The sequence below is a fragment of the Salarias fasciatus genome, chromosome 13 (assembly GCF_902148845.1).
Source record: "Salarias fasciatus chromosome 13, fSalaFa1.1, whole genome shotgun sequence".
In the NCBI taxonomy this organism is placed as follows: Eukaryota; Metazoa; Chordata; class Actinopteri; order Blenniiformes; family Blenniidae; genus Salarias; species Salarias fasciatus.
This window is the reverse complement of record NC_043757.1, coordinates 9,935,040-9,961,753: the sequence shown is the minus strand read 5'-3', so window position 1 is coordinate 9,961,753 and position 26,714 is coordinate 9,935,040. Positions and strand designations below refer to the sequence as shown.

The window sequence follows — 26,714 nt, the reverse complement described above, 5'->3', positions numbered from 1 at the left end:
GTTTGGGTAAACTTAGTTTTAAATAAATTGTCGTTCCCCAAAAATCAATCAACTTTTTTGTCAACTTATAAGATTTGATGAATTTTATACACAGGGCTAAAGAACCATTGATAACGTGAGCTGTCTTGAAATTGCACGGTTGGTGGTTTGATTCCCAATCTGACACTTTCCTTATGTATAAACTCAAATTACTCCCTAATACGGTTGAACACCTTGCATTCACCCATTGTGTGAATGAGTGAATGTGACTAATTTTGCTAAAATACTTTCAGACTGCAGAGGTGGAGAAATGTGAATCATCAGGGAAGTCCATTTAGCTTTTCAGAAAGAAATGATGGCAGGACTAAAACTCTCTAACAGACAAAATTAAATTGAAATATTGCTCAATCTTCTACAACCAATTCCCAATACTTGGGAAGGGGAAAGGTTACTTTTATTTGACTGTGTTTTAATTTCATACATAACATAATAACTTTCCACTTTTGTAGTTTGCAGACTAATATTATGACTGTACATTATGGTATAGAATGCATTGCTGCTATTGCATTATTGAACATTTCATATGCAGCTGGATGTAAAATGTAAAATGAGTGTATGTAAATGACGAATTATCTATCTGTGCTATTTGTATTTGACAAAAACTGACTCGAACTGCTCAGTTTTGTTATTTAGAAATCTCTCTTCTTGGGAAAAAAATATCCCTGGAGATCTTTAGAGATGATTTTGGTGTTCTAAAGGGCAAAAAATAGCCTAAAAAAACTTTATAGATGCATTTGAAAATCAACATTGCTGTAACTTATCTTATAAACAAAGTGCATTCAGTCAAAAATAGTGACAAAGGAGCAGAACACAGTGCAGAGAAGTGTTTGTTGTCATATTTATCACTAATCAGCGTCCTGCAGATAAACCTACCTCAGTTACCAGCACCATTGTAAATCACTTATCAATATTAGTTTCAAAGTTACAGGAACAAATGAGGAAGTCCTCATAAAATAAAATTAAAAAAAACCTTTGGGTTGTTAGCTTTGCTGATCCAATATGTATCTCAACTCTACATCCTCTCACGGTCTGGGCCTCATTCATTGCTGGCCACTGCACATGGCCACCACTGGACGCGAGTCCCCATTGATCCGGCTGGAATATTCCTCGTGCTGTCATTGGTTCTTTCGCCCCCTCCAACCCATGTGCCCTCCAACAAGGTCAGGCTGCAGAGGAGCGCTTGCTTTCGGCCGTCTCATTGGGCGGTTTCCAGCGCCGGGGTGGGCAGACGGGGACATGGACGGGGCCACCAGGCAATCAGCAGCCGGCGGCCGCGCTCGTCCAATCGCCGGGCTTCACGTGGCCCCCTCAAAGTCAACCCATTAATTGGTCCGATTGTCCAGCAGACTGGAAGGAAGAACTGTGTGTGGGTTTGCGTGCCCCGTTCCTCTTCTCCCGAAACTTCGTTTTCTGTTCTTATGACTTCTATTAATTTCTCTGTAAATTTTCAAACGTTCTCAAGCTATAATGACTTAAAGTCATGTTACTGCAATTACTGGATGGATTTAATGGAGTTATCAGACACTGTAAAAAAAAAAATCATGGGAATTTGTATTTATAGCACTGGCATGTGGCATCCGCTGAGACTCTGCTGTGCGAAAGCTTGTCCGTAAGAGGAATAGTATTTAGATTTGCCTGTATGTTGTCTAGACTTCGTCTAGACGTTATCGAGGAAGATCCTCGGTCCCGGTAATTGTCTTACAGTGTCCAGCTTTACCAGTAATCTGTTTAAATGTGAGGCTCTGTGGGTAGATAAAAGGTATGTGGCTCCCTTGATTAGACTGCAGTCAGTATTACTGGAGGTGTGTAAGTACAGTAGCTGGCAGACACAAACAGGATTCTCCCTTTGATTTCTTCAGAGCGTGAACACAGGGAAAAGAACAGCAGGGAGATGAAAGTGGAAGAAAAAGACAGAAAGAAATGGAGCAAAATGCTAGAGCAAGCCGAGGAAGGGAGGGAATCTCTTGGTGAACGCTGTGGAATCATTTTGATGCTGACTGGAGCAATGTGTCTACGTATGAGTGAAAATCCTACAGAAGAGAGGCAGCAGTTACCCCTCGATTAGTGTGTTAAGTGCTTCTAAGTGTTGTTTGGGAGTCTGTTGAAGCACACACACCACTGCTTGCTGTAATCCAACTCTGCAACCTTCCAGGTAAAAGGAAGTTTGCGAAAGCATGTGTTGGTGTTAAAAAAAAGAAGAAAAAACTGCATCATTCCTGCTGAGACATAAGAATATAAACTTTTTTATTCATATTCTTGTGGAAATCAGTATATGAAAAGCATAGAGGCAATTACGTCTTGAGGAAGAAGCCCCTCAGCCACCCAGCATTGCTGGTAGCAATGTTTATTCAGCCTCAACTGGATTTACAGCTTCTCAAACATTATTATCTGTGGTTACCTGGGAAAAGAGATGTTTGGACTTTCAGGGCCAATCACGGCATCCCTCTTTCAGACTCACTGAGATCTTTATGGCCTCTGCTTTATCGCGGCGGCTGATGCTTCAGCCACATGCAGTGACCTTGCCTTGCAGAAAATGATGCCCCTTGATGACTTTTTATTGCCTGATAGGTAATAAGCAAACTCGGAGTGGCCTGAGTTTGCCCCCTCTCCAAAAAGAGAAATTGTATCAGGTTCCCACAGTGAGGGGCCAGTTTGCTTTAAGGATTAAGGGATAGTGTCACACAGCCACGGAGGATGTGAGGAAGAAAAGCTCTGAAACACAAGTAAACAAAGTGACCTGTCCTCTCCGCTCTTCACTTCTCATCACCTCTCATCTCTCCCGGCTCTTCACATCGAAGGCAATGCTCTGATTTGTCCATAACTCAGGTTTATTGGGTTTAGTCAACATGTGTGTAGAAGGTAATAATCATAAAAACAGTTTGATAACGTGTCTGAGCCTCGTATTTTATTCATACTACCTCTATGTCTGCTCTCTCTTCCATCGTAGTCCTGGGCCTCTGCCTCTATTCCTCTGGTCTGTGCCTCGCTCTCATGATGTCCTTGTGTTTCACTTTCCGTATAATATTCAGAGAAATCCCTGGAACATTTTGAAGGTGAATAAAATGTTTCCCTCTGTCCGTATTTTAAACCTCCCCTGCATTCATTTAGTCTGCATGTCTGTCTGTCTATTGGTTACATGTGGGCATGTTTGCATGACCAAAGAAATGCAAAGTCTAGCCCAGACCATTACAATATGCCTCGTGCGCACAATTTACATGAAATCCATATTCATTCGTGACATGCGTGCACACGAAATAGCTTCGCCCTCGCTCAAGCCGCTGTGCTTCCTTTGGATGTGTTCAGCCCACAGTGTCTTTCAAATGACGTCTCTGGTATCATTTATGTCTCTTTTTTTTTTATCCCTCGTGAAGTTTCCTGTTTTGTCTCTATATATCCTTTACTTCGCCCATAAATGCTCTTGGATCAGATCATGTAGTTTAGTAATGTAAAAGAAATGAAGAAAAAAGGAAAGGTTCTGCTTCATTTGCTCTGCCGAGGGAGTGCAAGGTGGGAGGGAAATATCTTTAGCTCCCATGTTATAATTGTGGCACACTAATGAGGTAGACATATTCTCACTGTCTGTTTACAGGAAGCGCTCTTCTTTAATTTGTGACTGGTGCGAATGCCAAATGCTTATGTCTAATTACTGGTGTTTGCTAAAAGATACTATTTAACACACTCCTTTTTTCTCTGTAGATGTTTCAAGTGTCAGGATGGGAGATTATGACAAGTAAAGTACAATTATGTAAAGGCTGAATGAAAGTTTTTCCTGAGAAAATGATTATCTGGAGACCAAATGTTTTCGATCACTGCTTCTGGATTGGGTGTGAGTGTAAGTCTGCGTGCATGTCCTTGTTCCCCTTTGGAATATGGCTTCCAAGAACTGGAGGACAGAAAATAACCGGACCCATACAACTTTTTTGCGTATTTTAGCTGCTAATTTGTAGTTTGGGGGCTAAGGATATCGAGAGGTTGAGGTTGGCATGGGGGTTACTCTCATGCACTTAGCTGTAACAGTCAAGGTTATGCTAAGAGCTAGGAAGTTATTGTTTTAATAAATGTTCCTCTCAAGAAATGCTATAGTGTGTGTGTGAAGGGTCTTGTGTCCTTGCCATGGCCTAACACCCACATACCAGCTCTCACAGACAGAAAATGCCCCGGTTCTTAATCGCGGCAGAGGAGGTTCATAGGGAATCTGACAGTAAAATCACAGCGAGTCATTGCTGATGTGTCACAACACATTATATCTGGCTCATAAAACAACCTTAAACTCTCTCTCTCCCTCTCTCCTCCCCTTCGCCTGTCTTTGCATTTCTCTCTCTGCTGACTGTGTCTCTTTCTTTCTTCCTCCTCCTCCCTCTCTTGAAAAGGAGCTGAGCTCAGGCCCAGGAGGCCTCTGATCAGATAGATGTAACTTTTCAGGGAAAACCCTTATAGCTGTCTGGAAGAGCGGAGAATTCAGGCTATCAGCTCTGCCAGTGGATGACAGGAGTCGGGGTCTGGATGAGCTTTTTCCATGTGCAGTTTCCAACTGTCTGTATTGGAAATATTTACAATAAAGAGTCCTAATTTTGCCCAGATATGAAAGATGCATACTTTGGCCATTGGCTTCGATCCAGAGAACGAGAGGAAAGAGAGAAGGAATGGAAAAGGGAGGGGGAGCGCAAAGAGACAGGGTATTAGCACTTTGTTCAGTGGAGAAGCATTGTTTGGCCCCTTGGCACACACAAGAACACACACAAACAAGCAACTCACACACACACACACACACACACACATGCACAGCACACCAACGTTTATTAAGCTTTGATAAAGAGATTAGCCCCATCATCCTACGCTCTTAAGCTAGCCAAGGGGGTCCGTGTTCAGGAAATCCTGGCTTTCCTGACACATAAGCTTATAGAGGGAACCTGGCTCAAGCAACACTTTATGATATTAATACAATTCTTGCTGGTGACTTGAGCATGAGATGATTTTTTTTTTAAAAAAAAGCAGAGCTGTTTTGGCACCTTTGAGCGAACACTTTACAATGGAACAAACAGAAACAAACAGGGTTACAGAAAGTTAAGAAAACAGACGGTGGAGAAGGTGGGACTTTCTGCCAACTGGTCTGTGTTAATTTTGTTGTTTTTTTTGTTTTTTTTTCTTTGTCTTCTTTATTATTAGTGCTATCAAAGTGGTTGGAGTCCAGCTTAAAGCTACAAACAGCGAAGTGCTAATTTTAGCCTCCAAAGAGGATAAGGATAAATAGCTTGCTGCCAGTTTGCCATATGGTCCCCCGCCGATTATATTGTGTCAGGAATATTTCGCCCCACCCCAACCGATACCGCAACACACACCGACACGCACACCAATACAGCCAAACACGTTCATAGCGTCTGTTGTTTTTTTGTGTTTACCAAGTTGGACGCTTACTTTATAATGAAACATAAATTCACAAAGCACCATGGGGAAGGGTGGGGGGTGTTAATCACATTCAGGGGGGGAGATGTACAGTGTGTTGTCCTGAAACCGTAATGTTCAGACAGGACACTGCTGTGACTTCCGTTCAGCAGTCTGCTTTCATCTGTTCCTCGAGCTCCCAGCAGCAAGGTAACATTTGGCCTCCTCTGTAATCTTTTTCGCAACTTGGTTTATATTTTCACTGGTACATATGAGCCCTGCAGAGGAATAAGAACGAGCCCGTCTCCATCGACACACATGCATATGTTCACATGTAAATGCAACACACACTCTCACAGCGACTCGCCATTATTCTCTCACTCTCTCCCTCAAATTGAAATAATTCAATTTATGGACACAGTTCCAGACCTCCCTTGCTAAGACCATTATGCACGGAGTCCCCCCCCCCCCCCCCTTTCCTAACAAAAGGAGGGGAGAATTTACCAGCCGGCTCTCCAAACGGCACCCACACAAAGCCAATTTCATGCCAAGAAAACACCAGCAGAAGCGCCATTTTTTGGTCACAACCTGCATCCCTGTAGATTTTCTTTATTACTAGATATAGGTCGACGCTCGGTCATTTTTTTTTTGGTTAGGGCTTATTTTATAACCCTTAGATGACACATGCAACTTCCAAAACATTATTCAAATATGACTTTCATGCACCTGATCACTCATTTGAAACCAGAGAAACCAGTGTCTAAAATCTGATAAAATAAAGTACCACGCTTGAGATTGTGTGATTTCAAAATCCGGGTTCTCCGTTGTGGAAGGAGTTGGAGGTAACGAATGGATTAAATGTGAGTCAAGTGGGTCAGAGCTTGACCCAAAGTTGACCCAGACCAAACATGCTGCCCTTGGAGACCCCCTCCCGTTGGTCCTTTTGACATAGATACCTGCTGCAGGGATTTAACTGTGAGATAAAGACCTCTGCGAGCTTTCCCAAAAAGTTTAGAGAAGCAGAAAGAGGGAAGAAAAGGGCTGGATAACAAATATCTGCAGATAAACATAAGAGCGGGAGGGTGTCCTGGAGGGCAGCATGGGTGTTTACTGTGTGTGTTTGCAGAGCAACACAAAGCATGCCACTAGCGATACGCACACTTGCGAGTGCACACCTTTGGATGTAACTCGATCGGCCCATCTTGCTCCGAGCCAGTGAAACTCAAAGAGATGAGCAGGGACTGGGGGCAGAGATCCTTACTAGTGATAACCTTTGGAGTAAAGGCCTGAATGGCGGTGTTAAACACACACACCAACTGCATATATAATTGTCCACACGGGCTCCCATTGGTAGTTCCAGGTCTTTGTTCCACTGACATACTCTTGAGCGGCCGAGAGGTCATACTTTTACAGGAAGTCACCCTCAGAGAGGGCCGGCTCTCTCAGGATGTGACTTGGAGGGACTGTGTGGCGAGACCGCCGGCGTCCGCGGGGGGCATATCACCCCCGTCCACATGGGCTCATGCTCCACAGAAGGAAGGCTGCAGTAAACCCACTCGCTTCCTCTTCCTCTGCCTGTGTCCAAAACTCTTATCAGGGCTACGTATGGGTAGGCTGATAGGACTACAAATCCCCCACATCCCCACGACCCCACATCCTGTACCGATCAAGGACGTGACAGGGGGGAGGACAAGACGACGCAATAAAGTGCAAAATGAATTCACACTTAAACTTGTGATCACTTAAGAACGTAGTCTTTAAGAGAGCAGCCTACGATTAAAAACGTTACACATTTGCTTGGCAGCAACTTGTTTACTGTTTTTTTTTTTTTTTTTTTTTAAAGAAATAATAAATCACCTAAAACCCTAGAATGTAAATGCAACAATTCAATAATCACAAATATTTGCACAGAGTAGGTTGTAGCTGAGATAATGGCTTATCCTGTTTTCTCAACCACCCCTTCATGAAGCCAAAGCTGGTGGATGCAGACTATATCACACTCCCTCATAATACTAAAACCTTCTGTTATTCCAAAAAAATAAAATGAAAAAAAGAAAAAACGCTCTCTTGAAGCTGATGCACTATTATTAGCCGTGCCACCGCAGGGTTAGCGTGCCTCTATTATCTAACTACATACTGCAGTTTGGCTGGCGCTGATAGGTTAGTATGAGTGGGAAAATCCATGTGTATTAAAAGTGTTTATCAGAAGCTGTGCTATATAGATAGTTACCATGTGGAAAAATACTGACAAAGTCAAGTGCTGCATACAGTAGCTCTGAAGCACCAACTGGAAAACTTTGGTGAATAGTAAATGCGCTTTATACATAGTTTATTTTCGCTGCTTTAGCAGGCTCAGAGCGCTTTACATTGTGAGTCACTTTATCCATCAGTCCAAAAACGGTGACGGCTGCCATCTAAGTTGCTCGAGCTCCATTTGGAGTTCAGTGTCTCGCCCAAAGACACTTATGGACAAGGTTCTACTCTCTGAGCTACAGTTACTTCACTCAGAGGAGTTTCACCCCAAACAAAAAAGACTTGATTATAAGCAGGAATAGATCAGTTTTTGTTACTGGAATTAAACGTTTTCCCTTTAATGTTCATTTAACTGTTGGCTTTGATGCTCGGTTGAACTTAAATAAGATAGCAGAGAAGCATATCACTCTTGTTTTTGGCTGAAATCACACATGGATACTCCAGCTGAGTCCATGGTGTTTGGCAGAAGGATTTTTACAGTTGAACTGAGCTCCTTCATTTTATCTAGCTTTCTCATGCTGAAAAGCTATATTTACCGGATGTTACTCCACAACAAAGTCAAATAGGATGTTTTTCCTGCAGATTAGCTGAAGGTTCCCTCTCTTTGTCTGTACTGAAGGACTTTGGAACGCCCTTCAGCACATCAGCTGACTTTTGGAAAGGACCGCCGTGCCATTGTGCTGTTAAGTGCTCTTAGCTTTTGTTATAGTCGCTGTCCTCTCTGCCGTCCCTTCCCCCCTTCCCCTCTTCTTCTTCCATCGTCCATTTGACTCTCCTCTCCCTCTCCCTGTGTCTGTTCGCGGTGTGCTGAGTTTGACTGAAGCTTTGGTGAGTGTCAAAAGCTATCTGACAGGCAGTGAAACAATTGAGAGGGTAAAATGGGAAAACGGCGAAAGAGACACAATTTCAGAAATCTCGTGTGTGTTTGTGTTTTTGCCGAGGACTTACCTACTTCCCAAGTGCTCCCATTTGAACTGAGTCTGGCCTTCTATCTTTAGGTTAGAAAGAAAAAAAAAAGAGAAAAGAAAACGGCAACACAAAGGCAAGAGGGGAAAAATCAATAGTTACACAGCAAAAGTGCTCAACATGAAAGGGTGAATTCATCGCCCTACACTTTCGTTTTAGCTTGAACCATCTGTCTCTTTCTCTCTCATTCTTTCTTTCTCGACTGATCTGGAAGTGGGAATAAAGGGGAGTCGGTTGGTGTGTGTGTGTGAGTGCGTGCGCGTGCGCGTCCGTGTGTGTGTGGAGGCATACTGCAGTTTAATGTCGTGTCGGTGCCCTGTGCTTGAGGCAGTTTCCAGCGTGTCAGGCAGCCTGTGGTGATGACCCTTTACGGGAAAATGGCACAGAGAGAGCAGTCACATTTACACTGACATTTTTGCCATCACCTATGGCTATGTCAACAGGCCTGATCCCCCCCGCCACCTCCCCGCCCAACCTCCCACTGCTCATGGCCAGCAGAGGATGGGCCCGGGCCGTCACACAGGAGCACAGCAACACTTTCAAAGAACAAATGGCCATTAGCGCAAGTGTGATCGTCAATAATTTATAAAAGGTTAATCATTCGGTGTCTAAAATGTCACAAAGTGGCGTGAACATCCAGCAACCTGTTTGATATCTCACATGGCTTGCTGGTTGTTTGAAACATCCATCCATCCATCCATCTATCATCTTTCCATCCATCCAGGTTTTGGAGCTGATCTCACTTTAAATCAGGAAGACAGACCTACACCCTCACGTTTAAGGTCGCTGGTTAACCTCAAACGCTTGTTTTGGAGTATGAGTAAAACTTACACACACAATAGGAAAACCTGAAAGTCTCCTCGCCGCGCAAACCACCACACCGCCATGCAGGCCCGAAGACAGACGTGCTGAATCATAGGAAACACCGGAGAGCAACACTTTTTTGTAACCTTTGAGACAGCAAATGTTCAGCATTACTTTGTTTATTTACTGTCCCAATAACCTATTTAACCTCTAAAATTGATAAAACATTGTGTTTACCTCTGGTGCGTCTGTCTTTTCACACTGTTTTATCCCACCCTTGCCCATGTTAACATAAAACCTATGTTGACAGTCAGTACGACTACAGTGCACTCACGGCACTTAAGCAGGAGCCACGTAAATCTCACAAACCTCAGGCTTTCAAAATCACGTTTAATTAACTCATAATTATGATAGCTGCTATTCTGTCTTCTTGTTTGTTAAACACCTTCTCTTTGTCTTTGACTTTTTGATCCCTTCCTCATCAGATCAGCACAAATGAAACAATTGCTCTAAACTTGGCTCTTCTCACAAGACCGAGTCTCCAGTGAGCTTTAATTACAAATAACTCCTGTAAATGACTCACCAGTTACTGTCATTATTGAATCTGTCTGTGCTGATCCACAAAACTGTCATCATTTAAAGTAACTGGCTTTGTTAGTGCAAAACACTCGTTATTTACTGTAATTACTTCAGTGGAATTGTCTTTGATTACAGGAAGCAATTACTTAGCTCAACCCCTGCTTGTTTACCTGAAATGGCTCATTTTCTCTTTTTATGATCATTTTCTTTAGCCTGCATAAACAATTTTTTAGATAATCCACCCAGCGTTTGTCCTACAATGATTTAAAGTGATGTGATCCCAGTTCAATGGCTGGAGTTTTATCTAATAACATTTGAAAGTCTCTCTGGCAAAGGCAGGAAGGAAAGTCTAGACTTAGCCATATTGTTTTGTCGACAGCGCATGTCATTATCCGCAGAATGGTCATGGGGATTTCTCTCCATCTCTCCACCTCCCCGGAATAAAAGGGAGGCGAAGCAGCATTGGTCACAGAGAGTGTTTTGTATTGAAGTGCCGTCTTGTGGGTGTGTGTGTGTTGGTTTAGAATACTTTGGGTCGTCATTATTGGAAAGGTGCCTTGCGAAAGATCCTAGGAAATGAATGCATGTTAGTATGTTTGAGTATGTGTCTGTTTTCGCTCCAGTTAAGGGAAAGTCTCTTTTGAAAGTGTACCCCTACTTGGGAAATGCATTGCAAGGAATTCCTGCATGTTCAGAATTTTTGGAGGTGGGAGGGGCCTCCAGACCCATGCAAAGGGAACCCCCCACTGCCTGCAAGCCCTCTTGAACACCCCCTCTTCAAGTCTAGAGCTTATGAATGGCCTGAATACAATAAATGCCACTTTTTTTTTTTCCTTTTCTCCCTCCCTCTCGCGAGCCCTTCTTTACCCCTCTGAGGATTTCGGAGAATGTAATGTATGTGTGTTTGTGTGAGAATGCGTGGTGTGTGCATTTCTGTGTGAGTGCGACAAAAAGCCAGAGTAAGAGGGAGAGCACTTCAGCTATCGTGCATCGGCAAGTGTGTGTGTGTGTGTGTGTGCGCCTTGTGTATCATGTTTTAAGTGTGTGTGTATGTATGAATTTCTCGCCTGCCAATATGAGCTGTGTGTATCCCATGTGGAACAGGATAGCAGGCCCCTGAGGCCTGGGCCTTGCCTGGGCAGCCAACCCAGGGTCATGCGAGCTTTCTGTGGTGTGAAACTCGAGGAGTGGCCTGTGAGAGATCAGCTTTAGGTCACTCGCACTCGTGCAGTGAAACGCACACTTTGTCTCTCTCTCTCTCTCTCTTTCTCTCTCTCTTTCTCTCTTACAACAGCCTTTTACGCTAAATGCACTGTCACAAGCTCAAAAGACCTGTGTGCATTCCTCTTCCTCTCCGTCCATCCACAGCCTATAAAATCTCGCAAAAGCATCTCGCTGTATCCTCCAAAAACGCTTAGCCATCTGTGAATGATTCCTCACACAGGATCTCACTCTTGACATCTGGCACAAAGCTAATATTCATAACCCTTATTTCTCATCTCGGCAGTGCTTCGATGAAGGGAAAAATTATTAGAAAGCTAAATGTCATAATTCTCTGGCATAGTGCTTGAAGCGACGGGTCTGACAAGATCACTGCTCGCAGATGAATGACTGGTGAATCTGTGTATGTTAATTTGCCAGGCAGCAGAAAAATGGCTGACACCTCGTAATAGCGTGTGTGCCTAAGCACAGGGGGGCAGGTAGTGCCAGTGTGTGTCTTGTGCTGGGCGATGGTTTATAAGCAGACCATAACAGATTAGCCTAGATACTGCTTGATAATGCCAGGGTATGCCTTAAGACAGAGAGAGGTAGAGAAGTGACAAAGGCACATCGCAAGGAGGAGAAGAAGGGCTGAGCATATCGATGATAGCGCGCGATTTTCACCTTTCGGCCACATTTAATCAGAAAAGCACTTTTGATGTTATTTCCAATGTTTTAAGCTTTCAGTGAAAAAATAGAACAATGGCTCGCTCTCCCATCCCCAGTCCTGTGCAAATACCCTCCACTCTCACCCACAGTCCAGCACACAGAGAGAAAAAGTAATGAAGAAGGAAGAGGAAATGTAAGAATGAAACATGAAGTGGCAGAAAGGCTTATGCGAAATCCATCGAAGCTGAATGAGCACTGAAGTGTCTGTTTAGCTAATGCTAACGAAGCTCATGGAAATGCATGAAGAAAGCTAACCTAATTTCGACGTCATTATCGGTTTGCTCAAAGTGTGTGTGTGCCTGTGCCCCTGTGTGTTTGTGTGCAAGTGTGTATTTGTGTATCCAGCGTGCGAGGGGACTGATAAAATATTCCTTCCCTTGGTTGGCCCCGGGGCATTTCAACTGCCCCTGGCTCCTTCCAGTCAGTGGCCTGCTCCTAATTGCCACACACATGCGCGCGCCTGCGCTCACATTCACACACCGGCGCGTGCATAAACACAGACCTTCTGTGGCTGGAAACACACACGCATAAAGAAAGCCAGAGAGAGAGAGACAGACAGACAGAGAGAGAGAGAGAGAGAGACGCACACATACAGACCAATGCACATCCATGCATGCATACATTCCTCGCTGACAAACATGCACCCCCACTGTCCTGCATTGATTCAACGCTCCTCGTCCTTCCAGCCCCTCCTGGAACTACTTGCAAAGATATTGTCATGGCTGATCAGTTGGCCAGGCCCAGAGTTGTGCCTGTGGCTTTTCCTTGTGGGGACGCTGGAGCTTGCTAGCTTAGCTCCCCCTCGCTGTATGCATGCAGCCTGGGGTTGCAGCCTGCTGATGCTCTTAATAAGGCTGGCAGCCTGTGTATGGAGAGCGACTGGCTGGGCCATTGAATGAGGGGGCTTGCTATCTGCCTGGCTACATTTCTGACTGACTGATTGACTGTCTGGCTAAGCACCTGACTGACAAGCTCGCGCTTTGACTGACTGACTTTACTTCTCTTTTCTCGATAGCTGACTGTCTTGGCGGCTTCATAGGCTAACTGGCTGACAAAATAGTTTACTGGTTGAATGAATAACACGCTGGACCTCTGCTTGAGTGACCGACTCAAAGGCTTATTGGCGGAGTAACAGGCTATCAAGTCACTTAAGTTCCTACTTTCATGACGATAAAGTAGAGTATCAGAATATTAGCATCTATTTATGATGTACAGCCAGTGTTGGATCATGCACATCAAAACATCAGACACAACACGTTCTATTATGCCTTTCGACATTCATCACATCATGTCCGATTAGCCAGTTTTTGACATTGCTGTATCTCCTCACGTTGCCCTGTTTGTGTCTCGCATTAAGTACAGACAGTCAACATTACTTGACAAGCAAAAAGTTGTCCTGTTTGGCCGACATAGTTGAAATCTCTTTGACCATTGTAGAAAACTAGGAACAGAAAACTTTCCAGACCTCAAATTATCTGCACTACATGTCCAAGATAACACAACGCTCTGGCTGCACAGAAACAGAACATAGTGAGTGTTTTACCACATTGTGACAGAGCCTTTCTGTAAAGGTGTCAAATAACATGACCTCCAAAGCCTAAAATATCTGCATTAAAGCAACTGACTCTTGTGTGCTTGATCTTTTTCAGCTGATTAACTCCAGTGTGCAACAGCATCTCTTCCCCCTTCCTCCCTATTATTTTCTCCTTCTTCATTGCATCTGTCAGTTTCAGCTTTCTCTATTTTGCTCACCGAATAATCCACTGTACCTCTCCCTTTTCTCACGTTTCTTCACTATCTATATTTTCTATATTTTCTATATTTCTTCTTGTCGTATTCTCTCTCTCTCTCTCTCTCTCTCTCTCTCTCTCTCTGTCTCTCTGTCTCTCTCTCTCTCTCTCTCTCTCTCTCTCTCTCTGATGCGCTGTGGTAACATCAATGACATTTCCACAACATGTCTGGCAGACACAGCTTCAGCACCTTTTCTGCTTCACCCCTCCTCGTTGCCAGCCTTTCCCTTCTCTCTCCCCCTTACCTCCCACTCTCCCCTCCTCCCATCACTTACGGGGTTAGGGAAAATCAGAAATTAGCCCCAGACCTTGTAGAAGTGATTGGTATCAAATTGCACTGAAAATGGAAATGCCAATAAAATTGATGGCCCTTCTCCAGCCCTCCTCCTTCCTTCCCCCCCCCTTCTCTCCTTTGTAGAGCAAGAGTCTACAGGTCAGGCTTGGAAGTATAGGGGAGGGGAGAGAAAGGAATATTGGGAGGTGTTAATGTTTCCCTGTCTGACTTCAGTCTCGGTACAGGGTGACAGAAATGGTAGCAAGTAATTATAAGCAGCACACTGCAGTTTCTCATGAGCATGGACCTTTTTTTTTTTTTCCATTACTTTTGTGCTTCCCCGACCCTCTTGTTGTATACTCCCCTGTTTCCCCTTCTCTTCATGCTTCTCATGATATCTCACCTCATCCCTGAGCTTGTCTGCTCACTGACTCTCTCCCACTTGCTCACTTGCGTGCGTGCTCGCTCGCTCACTCCCTCGCTCGCTCGCTCGCTCACACTCTGAGCTGGTACTCCGGCCGTTCGCTTCTGTTTTCCCAACTCGCATGGGACAAGCCCCTAGGTTTGTTATTGTAGGCTTTGCTGAACATGAGCCGGTCTTTACAACGGATTGAAAGCATTTGCTTCCAATGAAAATCTGGTCTTAGATTACAGGGCCTCGGCTCGGCTCACCCCTCTTTTCCGCCAGGCGGAGAGATGGAGAGAGGAGGAGAGAGACAGAAGGGTGGGTGAATTGTAGCCCCGAAACAGTAGGAAGGAAAAAAAAAAAAAAAAAAAACTCACTTGTTAAGCTCCGGCTGCATTTGTCCCAGGCTAATGATGTAACTGAAGCTCGGTATGTGAGTGTGTTTTAGAGCAGACGGGCTGAGAAGCTGACTGAATGGTGCACATTATGTGTGTATGTGCTTGTGACTGTACTGCTGCAATGGTTAGGAGGAAATCAATGGATTGATCAGGTTTTCAATGACTGCAATTGATTAATGATTAAGTAAAAACTGGGACTGACTAATTGTTTCTGTCAAATGTGATTATTTGCAGCTTTATTTTTGTTTACATGACTCTACATTGATTGTACAAGCACTGAACCTGAAAGTGTGTGAACTCTCTATGCCTTATAAACAAGTCCTTCAGGTAATAATCAGATAAATACTCTCCGCATGAATCTGTGGGAAAATGATAAAAACACCATATTGAGTGTAAGAGGTTACTGTCCTCAAAACTGTAAAGTGTTTAATTTGATTCCTTTAATCCACCCATTTACCTTTTGGAGATGCTACATTAGCTCAATCCTCTCTGCATCCCTGCTGGTGCATGTGCATTATCAATGTACAGTGGGTGGCGTTTTGCATCAGTATCACACCATCGATGAAGAGCTGGGTCTTGTTTTTTTTTTTTTCTTTCCCTCCCCCACTTGCAATAGCATCACCTCTACTTCCTCATGAGGTTCATTAAAAAGCCTTCAATATGTGTGCATATGTATCTCCTTCTGCCAGAACAGTCGGAGAGAGAGCGAGCGAGCGAGAGCTAGCCAAGAGTGTTGTTTCGTATGGATCGTTGAGAGCCTCTCTCTCCTAATGGTGTATATAATTCAGGTGCCCTCCAGGCATGCTTTCAGGAATTCTTTTGCCTGAGGTAATGGGGAGCAAAGGCCTGGGTTTTAGGCCCTTGATTATTCCATTGATGTGGCAGGCTGGAAAAAAGTCATCTCCAACCGGATTAGCGCCAACATCCCCATTAATTATCGATAAATCGGGGCTTAGGGTTTAGCTAGGTGCTGGGTGTCGCCCTCTGCAAGTTAGTGGAGCGCGGGCCTGCTTCAGTGCAGTTATCCGCTTCTGCCGTAGTGAATAGACCGAGAAGCTTTAGAAGTGCTTTGTGTGTAATCAATAAATAACTGGATCCAATTCTGCGCACTGCCTCAGTGTTTTTTCCCCCGTCTTCACTTCCCCTCACTTCCAGTCGAAAGAGGCAACACGGGACAAAAGTCAGTCATGTGCAGATGAAATTTCCAACGGTGTGGGCGCCACTTGTTTACGTCGCCTCATGTTTCTTTTATGATCATCATCTTCATTGAGAGTGGCTCTCATTTTTGAATAATGATAATAACAATTAGGCTTTTCACAGCCACAGATGGAAATAGACTCTTTCTCTCCACTGGAGCTGTACAGAAAACATACAGTAATTGGGTGGTTTTGCATATGTGTGGTGTGTGTGTGTGTGTCTGTGTGTGTGCGTGTGTGTGGTTTCATGTTATTGAGCCTGAATGCAGAAAAAAGGCCCACGGAGCGCCGTCCTTTCACTTCTTCTCTCAGCGCTCGAATACACTGAGCTGTCTCGGTGTTCCCCTTAGGTGAGGTTAACTGGCCTTAATAGAGTCTTATCGAAGCCCTACAGGTTGCTGTAAGCATCCATGACGCTATTGTTATGAAAAGCAGCTAGCTTTGTTAGGGCTGTTTGTGCTTCTGACTTCCCTTTTTTTTTCCCACCTATTTTGCTTTTATTTTCCGCCTTCCCCCTCCTCGCAACCTTGCCTTTTGTAGTGCTGTGTTACTCTTTCCACCTCAGGTAAAATGGCAGAATGCGCTGGGGCGACGCTTCAATAACTATTTTCCCCTCAGGATAATAAAGACTAAATCTCTCTGTCATTTTCAATTCTGCGCGGGCTTGGATGGGAGAGTGGGGAAATGCGACCTTACAAGTCCTTTGTGCTCCCCTTCGCACTCTCTTTTCCGCAGAAAGATGCAAGCGCTTGCTGTGTTTTCAAGTGACGGGGGGAGAAAAATGAAAGGCAGGGTTATTTATAAATGTATTAAAAATGAATGCATTTATGAGGTGCTGTTTTCCAGCCATTCTCTGCTTGGCATTGTTGTGTCTCTATACCCCTCCGTCTGTGCATACAAAGCCCTCCAGAATTCCTTCGAAATCGTATTTATTCCCTTTGAACGCGGAGGCGCAGCAAATGCAGGAAGTAAACAAACTGTTTGTCTGATCCGTGCTGTCTCTTCCTGTTTCTTGTCATGTGACAGGTGATGGCCTGGACAACAGCGTGGCTTCGCCGAGCACAGGGGACGACGATGACCCGGATAAAGAAAAGAAACGCAACAAGAAGAGAGGGATTTTCCCAAAGGTGGCCACCAACATCATGAGAGCGTGGCTCTTCCAGCACCTAACAGTGAGTTCGGACAAACTACGCCGGCGCTCTATTGGTTTTCGTGTCACGTGCTCACACTGAGCTTCCACCTCGCGGCCATGGGCCATCTTTTGCCATCTTCACTCTGCTTCTCATGCACAGATGCGCAGACTTTTCCAAACCGGCTTCTTTTTCGTTCGACACAAATACATTTGTACGCTACTCAAAGAAACACGTTGGCGTGCGCACACACCCTCAGAAACAGTCGTATGTACTCACATACACACCAGCGGCGCCCCCTCCGCCTCCCCCCTCGTCTTCGCCGTGTATCCCCGTCCGCATGGTGAACACTTCAAAGACACAGGCCTGTGTAATCTGCCGGCGATTTCAGCCGCCTGTGTTCTTGCTCCTCATCTGCTGAAACTGAGTAAGGTTGAAGCCAATGAGAGACGCCCCTGGCCATAACTGCACATCCATAGATGAACCTTAATAAGAACAAATCTGTTATTATTTAAGAGATGCCTGGGATGCTGTGGAGCCTCGTGGTTTAGTTTGACTCCTTTTCAGTCGTAGCAGAGAGCAGGAAAGCTGCTCACTGTGATGTAGCAACACAACCACTGAAGTGGGAGCTAACAAACCACCGTAGTTCAAACTGAATAGATTCATGAGCAACATTTAACTTCAGACAACAGAAACATCCCTTGATCAACCAGAAAAATGAATGGCAGAGTTAAATTTAAATGTCTTTTTTCAGATTAAAATAAAGATTTCCTCCAGTTGTTCCATTACAGGGTCACTGACTCAGAATGACGGCGCGCTTTTTGTGTGACTGGATCTGAGAACATGACCCAGCGTTCAAAACTGACCCATGACTTCAAAACCGATGCAGTAGGTTTTCCAATGAAGTCTTTCATTATTAATATGCTCTGCGGTCCCATTCATTCTTGATAAACCCGAAAATCTTCTTGGATACTTAAAAATTACCTGACCTGTTTCTAAAAAACAGTGCCACAATGCCAGAATTGTTTTTCAATGAATGTCCAATGGACTTAAATCAACAGATATCAGATATTCAGCTCATGGGTGACAGCAGGGTACACTGAACAGGACAGCAGTCCTTCTAGCTACAAACAACCACACACACTGATGTTCACGCTCATGAGATAAACCAATTACCTCCACATGATTATAGATTGTTGGCGGAAACTGTGGTACCCAGAAAAATCCCAACCAGCAAAGGAAAAACATGCTAAATCCACACAGAAAGACCCCATCCTTACTCAACCCACACACCCCCCCCTCGCTATCACACAACAGTCGTACGAAGTGTGTATGATCTGAAAGAAAATCAAGTACTTCCCTTCTTAAAACATTATAAGAAAAATCACAGAACAAAGGAAAAAGTAAATTACAGAATGAGTCCATGTGAGAACCACTTTAATTATTGCTGAGAGTGATCAAGCTGTTACAGTATGCATTCCAGTTCATTCCTTAATTATGATCTGAAGCTGTGCTAAAAGAAAAAAAGGGGGCCTTGCGTCATGCAGCTCCTGACTTTGTCTGGAGAACAGAACACGATCCAGTCTGAGTGGGTGTTGGTCTGAATTGCAGAATCCAGCAGGGAGGATGCTGCAAAAAAAGTGATTTTGGAGTTGGATTAAAGATCTTTTCATGGACTCGACTTTTTTGGTCAGTTGTTGCCTGTCTTTGATGATATGCAATGTGCCTGTATCTTCTTTGATTTTGGGATTCCTCTTAGTTTTCTCCTATCATCATCCTCTGGTTCTCCATCGCCTTTCACACACATCATCACATGTTCACATTGGTCTGGACTCCAGCAACTCCCCAAAACCTTCGGGGGCCACAGAGGAAAGGTGTTTGAAACATATGCACATCCTGTCTGTGGGAATACAGCTCCACACACACATACGTACCGAGTGGAACACATAGCAAAACACCTCCTGTGTCATATTACACCATGAGCTGGGCTTATGGGAGGCTTCCACACTGCTAGATCTCCAGCAGTGGGAAGGATAGAAGTGAGTGCCAGGGGAGCAAAGGTGAGGAGAAGAAGGTAAGGAGGTGGAGATGTTGAGACGGAGGATCCCTCAGCCTTTCTCTCTCTGAGGAGCCGTGGCTTTATGGCACAAGGGAGAAAAAACGCTGCTGCTCTTTCAGTGTAAACTGCAGGGTTGATGGGAAATCATTTCCAATTTGTTAATCCCTTTCAGTGAAGCCAAACAGAAAGGAAACCCAGGCAGAGGGGTGCAACATCGCCTTTGTTTATCAAAAATGTGGGTTTCATTTTGAGAAACACCAGCATGAATAATACCACCGGTGTCAGATAAAGGCCTGCTGTGGTCTTATTTGCTTACACGAATCATTCTCCACTGTCACCATTAATTTAATCACCTTATGCCGGTGTTTATGAATGCTACACATGGCACCTCAAATGCCAAAACATTTACAGTATCTCTTACGGTGGTAGTCTGCCTCGCTGTCTCTGCTGGTTCCAGCGCAGACAGCTGATCCAGGCTCATCCGCACAGCGTCGTCAGCTGCTCGGTCTTTGTTTCGCAGAGGGATGGAGGATGTGGGTCTGGGCTCTTAGAGATAGACACAATGCCAATTAGGGACACGGTTATTCATGCACGCACACGCAGACGCACATACTCAAAATATTCAAGGCTGAACTAGTGAGTCATGGTTTGTTTGTTCCTAAAGGATAATAAATTTGAAAGTATTTTTTTTACACTGCGACAGACACGGCATAGACAGAATACTGTAGAAGTTCAGATACCCAACCTGAGTGTATTTTCGGTGGTTCACCCCCACACTTGGACCCTCAGGGGAGTTCCTATTGTACCGACGTGGAAGGGGAAGGTGGGTGGCAGACTGGGGCTGTGAGTGCACCAGCAGGGTAGGTGGTAGGTGGCATTTATACAGCTGTTTTTCATTTGAAATTATTATTCTTTTGAAGCCAATTCTGCATCTCTTCTCACGTATCCATCAAGGATGCTAATGTCCTGTCTTGTTTAGGGGAAATAAATGGAAAACTTTTCATAGCAGAGGTGTCAAACATGTGGCCCGCAGACCAAAACCAGCCCATCAAGCAGTACGCTCTGACTTTGTGATTGTAAATTTGGAGTAATCCAAAAACATAATTCATACGATCAAGCCCATTTAGGATCAAAATTGGTTGATCTGAAAGATTAGTTTGACTCCCCCATTTTAAAGCAACAAAAAATATCATTTTTTTAATGCTGTGGTTCTGTAATGTCATCACACGGGTCAAAAGTCTTGTGTTTCAGTGGCGCGTTAGGTGTTCGCAGTGGGAGGTTGGCTGGAAGACGACTCCTCTCTGTCGTGTGATGGGTAGAGCGACAGACTAAGTGACGATGACAACAGTTGCAGCTCGCTGAGTCCTCTCCAACACACCCTGTGAGCTCATATGTTGTTGACAACGCTTGTGGGACAAGTTCATCGAACGAATTTGGCTGCGTTGACTTGGAGCGACGACAAAACATTAGCGTTTACCGCCTGTCACCAATGGCCGAACCATCCAGTTCCCTGCCAGCTTCGCATGCAGCTGTAAACTTGGTAGGGCACCAAAATAAAGGCGAGAAGGGAGGGCTTTTCCACTCATGTCCTCATTCCTTATTCATGTTTGTTTTCATTTGATGTCCTTAATTAAACACATGTCGCCACCTCGAGTTGTCAGTTGGTCAACTGAATGGAGGATTTGTAAGGAGAAATCTGTTTTTCCTCTCATTCGAAATGCCGCTCAGCTCCTGCGAGTGTTTCGAGTGTAGACGCTTCTCTGAAGTGCGCTCGTAGTGGTTCCCTGGAAATAACCGTAATCTGTGTTTAACAAAATAATTTCAATCATGGAATCAATTTGATTCTGCATAACTGGCTGAGCTACTTCTCTTTATGTTATGACCAGAGAGACAAATCCTGTGATGAATAAATAGCTGCTGTCCAATCACGACTTCCTTCATCCTTCCCATTGTGTACTTGAAATTCAGCCTCCCTCCTGCACCGCCCCTCCTCGCAAATGGTATTTTCTTGTTTAATTTAACAAGAAATGAGTAGTAAATGAAAGCTCAGGCCTCAAATCCCCAACGTGCCCTGTGCTCTGCTCTCCACTCCCCTATGAAAAGGCAATTTGTGAAATTATGTGATGGAGTAATTAGATGGAATTCACCCCCCGCTTCCCCACTAGACACACGGCCCGTATTCCCATTTAGATTGTTGCTTTGCTGACGAGTGTGTGTGTGTGTGTGGAAAGGAAGGGCATGGGGTTTGGCATTTGAAGTGTTAGCATTGGTATATTCACGGACTGGGACACACACACTCTCATACACATTATCACTAACACTCTCCCATTCTGGCTCTCCTCCCCTCCTATTTGTACACAGATGCAGTGTAACGAGGGGCAGCCGTGATCGCAGCTCATAAAAGAAGCCAACCCGCAAACCCTCAATGAGCAGCTTACCCCCTCCCTCCCCCTCTTCTCCCTTTAAAATGTGTAAAATTCACAGAGAGAGAGAGTATAAAAAATCCACTGGAAGCATAATCCGCCGTTAATACAATTAGAGTCTAATTTAACCGCTTGCGTACGCAGATGTAGCTGAGCTGGGGGAGCGCTGTTCCTCCCTCCTGGAGATGTTTTTCTTTTTTTTTTTCTTTCTTTTTTTTTTTTTTTGCTTCAACACAGCAGCGTGCAGTGGGGGCTTGAGCAGAAACAGGTGTGAAAAGCGATATAATTCATTTCTGCGCTGGCAGAGGAGGCCAGGAGTCTCGCTGCTGTGGGCCCTGGGTGGTGGAGGAATCTAGACCAGGTGAGCCGAGGGGAAGAAGGTGGGAGGAGGTGATGGATGGATGCATAGATGGATGCATGGATGGGCGCAGGGCTCATTAGTAGCACAACTTTTCCTGCATCTTGCAAATGTTGTGCTCGTTTGAACTCAACAGGACGGAGGATTTGTCTTCGGATTTCTTATTGGATCTTTTTTGGAAGCGATACCTCGCTATGCCTGTCCAGCAACCCTGGACAGGTAGGCAGTCCCTCAGTCCCTCAGTTCCTTAGCTTCTCTGTTCAGGGAACAAAATCCAGGCGCTCTGAATCCTGTCCAAATGTCACAATGCAAGGGGTTTAAAATAAAAACAACAACAAAACTTTGAGGTCAAAGTTCACCATTGCTTCAGATGCCATTATTCTTCTGTTTGTTGCCGCAACCTGGATGTGTCAGCACCCTGGTCACCCGGTGCAGCCCTGACCCACCGAGGCAGCCCGGTCTGGGAGGCGTTTCATCCCCTGGTTCTGTCGGCCCTCACACAACTGAAGTCTGCCCTGATTACAGTTACAATGACGAGCGTAGTTTAAAGCAACGCAGGCGACGCGGTTTGACAACTGCTACAGAATAACTGAATTTACAGCAGTGCATTACATGCTGTTTTCTTATCTCCGACCACAGAGATCCAGTGATTAATGTTGATTAATTTGTCCAAGTTGTACAAATGAAGCTTCTCATGAAAAAGAAAAAAAAAAAAAAAGAAAAATCCTCTTGTCCGCCCACGCCACCAAGACGCCTTGTTAATGTCCTCAAAAAGGCTTTAGGAAGGGAGCAGAACATCAGATGACTTTTTATGTGTTTTAATTTGTCCATTCATAATAATGACAACAAAGACACAATGGCCATCTTGATACTGCGAGGCAAAGTATTGGCCTATGTGGCCTGGTGTCTCCGATTAACTCTTAATTCAATCTAAGTGGCAGTCTGAATCTTAGGCGCCACCGCATTACGATTTCAAAGAGGTCCTAAGAGACGTCAGACAGATGGACAGATCTGCCAAAGGCCTGGCGTGACACTGTGACGAGACAGAGCGGCACGGGGAAAACAGGAGAACAAGTTAGATTCTTATTCTCAGCGTTTTCATTCGCTTTCAGAAACTTTATCTCTGGGAATGGAAATGGCTTTGGGCCGTGTGTGTGTGTGTGTGTGTTTCTGTGTGTGTGTGTGTGTGTATGAGGGCATTTGGAAGCAATGACTTGTCTCTACCAATGGCAGGAGTGGTTGGTGTCAAAGAGGAGGCAGCTGAGTCAACCTGCCCACCCCCACAACATACACACACACACACACACATGCATGCACACACATACTGTGCCCCAACCCCCACATTACCCCACACCTTGTAATGAAAACATCATCAATTATCCCTCTTGACAGGCCCAAGGGACCAAAGGCAGACAGCTCTCTTTTGGGGGCTTCTCTTTGTGAACTGACCCTCACAGACAAACAGGCCGACGACTCACACACCACAGCTTTGCAACCATTTCAGGGTGGACATGTGCAAGCTTTCCATGTGTGTGTTTGTGTGTGTGTGTGTGTGTCTGTGTGTGTTTATTAAAAACTGATAAGCTGATGACCTTCCTTGGCCAACAGGGTAGATAGTGGGTCTTGGGAGTGTGAGATAGTGAGACCGTTCCATCTGGCGGAGGTGTGGGGGGACGGGAGGTGTGAGCGTGTATATGTATATGCGTTCTGTCTGGTTCTGGGGGTGTTGCTGGAAGGGAGGATGGGGGGTGATGGTATGGCGAGGGCAGAGTCTTGACACACACTCCTGAAAGGCCATCTGTGTCATGATTGATGGATGGAATGATGGATGGATGAGGAGATGAACAGATGGAGGGAGGGATACAGTAGATGAGAGGAAGCCTGGCACAAGGCTCATGTTGGCCATTCAGAAATTTGCTGAAATATTGGCAATATCAAAAGTCTCAGTTCTCGCTTTGGTGATCCAACCCTCTGTGATCATTTTTTGTCCAGAAAATCAAATATCCTGTGTACATGAATTATTCGTTTTCTTCAATTTCACTCTGTGTTTTCTGACCTCATGATGGACATGGATTGATTTACCTGGGGGTTTTTTTTCCAATCAAATTCAACATATTTCCCTCCAAAATTTGCCTGTTAGAGGTCCACTTGTTCAGATTGAGATTGATTTAAGCGTATTATCATTGGTATGCGTATCATCGTTCATACTTCCAAAACACAGGTCACGTGAAGTTATTTGATGGTTCACACGCCGTTCCCACAAGTCATTGTCTCACAGCCCAGTAGGGCTGAAGAATTGGTTGCGAATGTCCATGTCAGGTCTATTATAAAGCCCCTTTATGTTTCTGACAATGCTTCACTTCAGCCGTTTCTGCCACTCTCTCCTCGCTGCGGCTTGTATCGTTTTACTCTGCTGTTTAAAAGCCCTCAAGGGCAGTTAACTTTTAATTCATGTCACCTTTGAACTTTTCAAAATAATGTCTGCCGCAGATCCTGACGATCGAGTGTGTGTGTGTGCGCGCGTGTTGATCTGGCTTTAGTCAAAGGTTGCGCCAGTGTGTTTCCTTGAGAACGTGAGAACTTTACAGACCCTCAAGGTCGGTCAGTCGCACTGGAGGAGATCACCAGTCGCAAGAGATCTGAAATGACCCCTGAAGAATTCACACACACGCCGCACACACAGTCACACACACCACATGTTCATGCACACATTTATCTTCTCACATTTTGCACATTTAGGAACTTTGTTTTTTACTGAGGATTGTGGGTGGATTTCCTTTTTCATGGTTATTCACTGTAGGAGTCTTATTCTGTCATGCTGACGCCCCAGTTGTTGTTTTCTTCATGAGAGTAAGGAATAAGGTGAGGGAATATTTAATTATTTTTGACTTTGTCTCAATGATTACCATCTACCGCCTCCTCCTCCTTTCTCTTTGCCATCCCTGTCCTCCTGCTCTCCCTCCCCCTAACGCTCATATAATTTCATAGTTGGGAAACTATGAAACAGTTGAGTGTGTGGTTTCATTGTTGTATGTCAGGATGATTGATGGCTTCATGCTGAAGTTGTGTTTCACACTAGTTCTATTTTTCATTATCGGCTGTATGTGAAGTGTGTGTGCGTGCGTGCGTGTGTGTGTGTATGTGCATGTGCATGTGCGAGGCCAGTGAGTGGATACGGGCCCAGTAACTCAGATATGTGAAACCATTCTCTTGGTTTGGTACCCTCTGATCAGTTTACAATCATTTGCAAATCCAGAGAAGAGCCTCGCTCTCAGTGCTTGCACACACTCATATGTAAAGTCACGCACACACACGCATATACACGCACACACACTTTTACATAGCGCCACAGCAATGACGTCACGGGCTGGGAGGGGTGTGGAGTTCCCCACCATCTCTGTGGAATTTATTGGTGAGTGAGTGGCAAGTTGAAGTGTGGAAGAGTTGGGGAAAAATATTGTCATAAGTTTGTGGTTAGCATGATGAAATGCTTCTGTCCAATGCTGAGCAAGAGATTAGCAATGCTAGCGTCTCATGCCCACTCTAAGCCGATGCGTAGCCTCCAAAAATACCCTTTTTTTTTTGTGCACAAGACTCCTCAAATGAAGCTTTGGCTGGAAATTGTTCACCACCCTTCAAGAGACAGAGTTTAGCATAGCCTTGGTGTGTAGCATGATTTTGTTCAGCCAGTGATATATTAACTCTGCTAAGTGTGAAATCACATTAGCGCTAGCTGTTAGCCATTATCCATTAGGCTGTGTTTGGCGATCCAGAGGATTGTGGGATATTTTCTGGCTGGAGTCAGCAGCTCAATACCTTTTACTTACAGCAACTGCAGGAGCTTGCCCTAGTTACATTTGTTGTGTGTGTGTGCGCGTGTGTGTGTGTGTGTGTGTGTGTGTGTGCACGCATGCAGTCATCTGCAGTGTGTGCGCCATTGCATATACAGTTGTGCTATTATTTGTAAGTGTCAGCCTCATGTCTCTTTTGTGAAAGTGGAGTGAGTGTGTGTGCCTGCCTTTGTGTCTCATTCCATGCGTGTGCTCCGTAGCCGCTGTGGCTTTGCCATTGTGGTAATCAGTTTGCGCGTTGGCTGAACTAATTTATCAATTCAGTTCCTCCCACTTGTATTCTCTCCCAAGCGTGAACCCTCTCTCTTTCCCCTCCACTCCGTTTCCCACTCTGACAAAACACTTCTTTCTGAAAAACCATAAGGGTTTCCTATCTTTTATGCATGCCTTCTGCCTCTCTGACTTCTCTCCGCCTTTCCTCCTTTCTTCCATGACTCCCTCTCTTTTCATTTTTCTATAATGTACGGCTGTATTGCCTTACATTTTAATGGCCTTGAACCATGATATCATAGCAATATCGGTGCACTTGTGCTGTTTCAAAGGCTGTGGGGAGAAGCCCATGATTTATAGATGAGGTCCTGTGATACCTTCATCATTTTACACCTACTTGTCTTAAAATCCCATGATTGAAGTTTTCTGCATGAAACTCTGCAAAAGTCATGGTGCGTTGGAGGCAGGTGGCACGGAAGGTATGCCCATCGGCTGGGTGGTGTGTTTACTCGTGGCCAGCTGACCCAGGGTGCCCTGCGTGGAGGGCGACGGTGAGCTGTGTGTGTTGTATACCCATCTGTGATACACACAGAAATGTGTATCTGGGCGTGTGTGTGCGCGTGTGTGTATTTTCTGCATTGTGTGTATTTGTGCGTCCAGTGGAGTG

At 44.8% G+C, this 26,714-nt stretch overlaps 1 protein-coding gene across 1 annotated transcript in view; it reads left to right on the top strand.

The window, feature by feature from the left end:
- Nucleotides 1-26,714, top strand: part of LOC115399730 (homeobox protein Meis1) — a 74,527-nt gene that overhangs the window by 13,493 nt on the left and 34,320 nt on the right. The window contains exon 3 of the mRNA XM_030107271.1: nt 17,043-17,188. Coding sequence (XP_029963131.1) covers nt 17,043-17,188 — 146 coding nt within the window. The remainder of the gene's footprint in view (nt 1-17,042; nt 17,189-26,714) is intronic.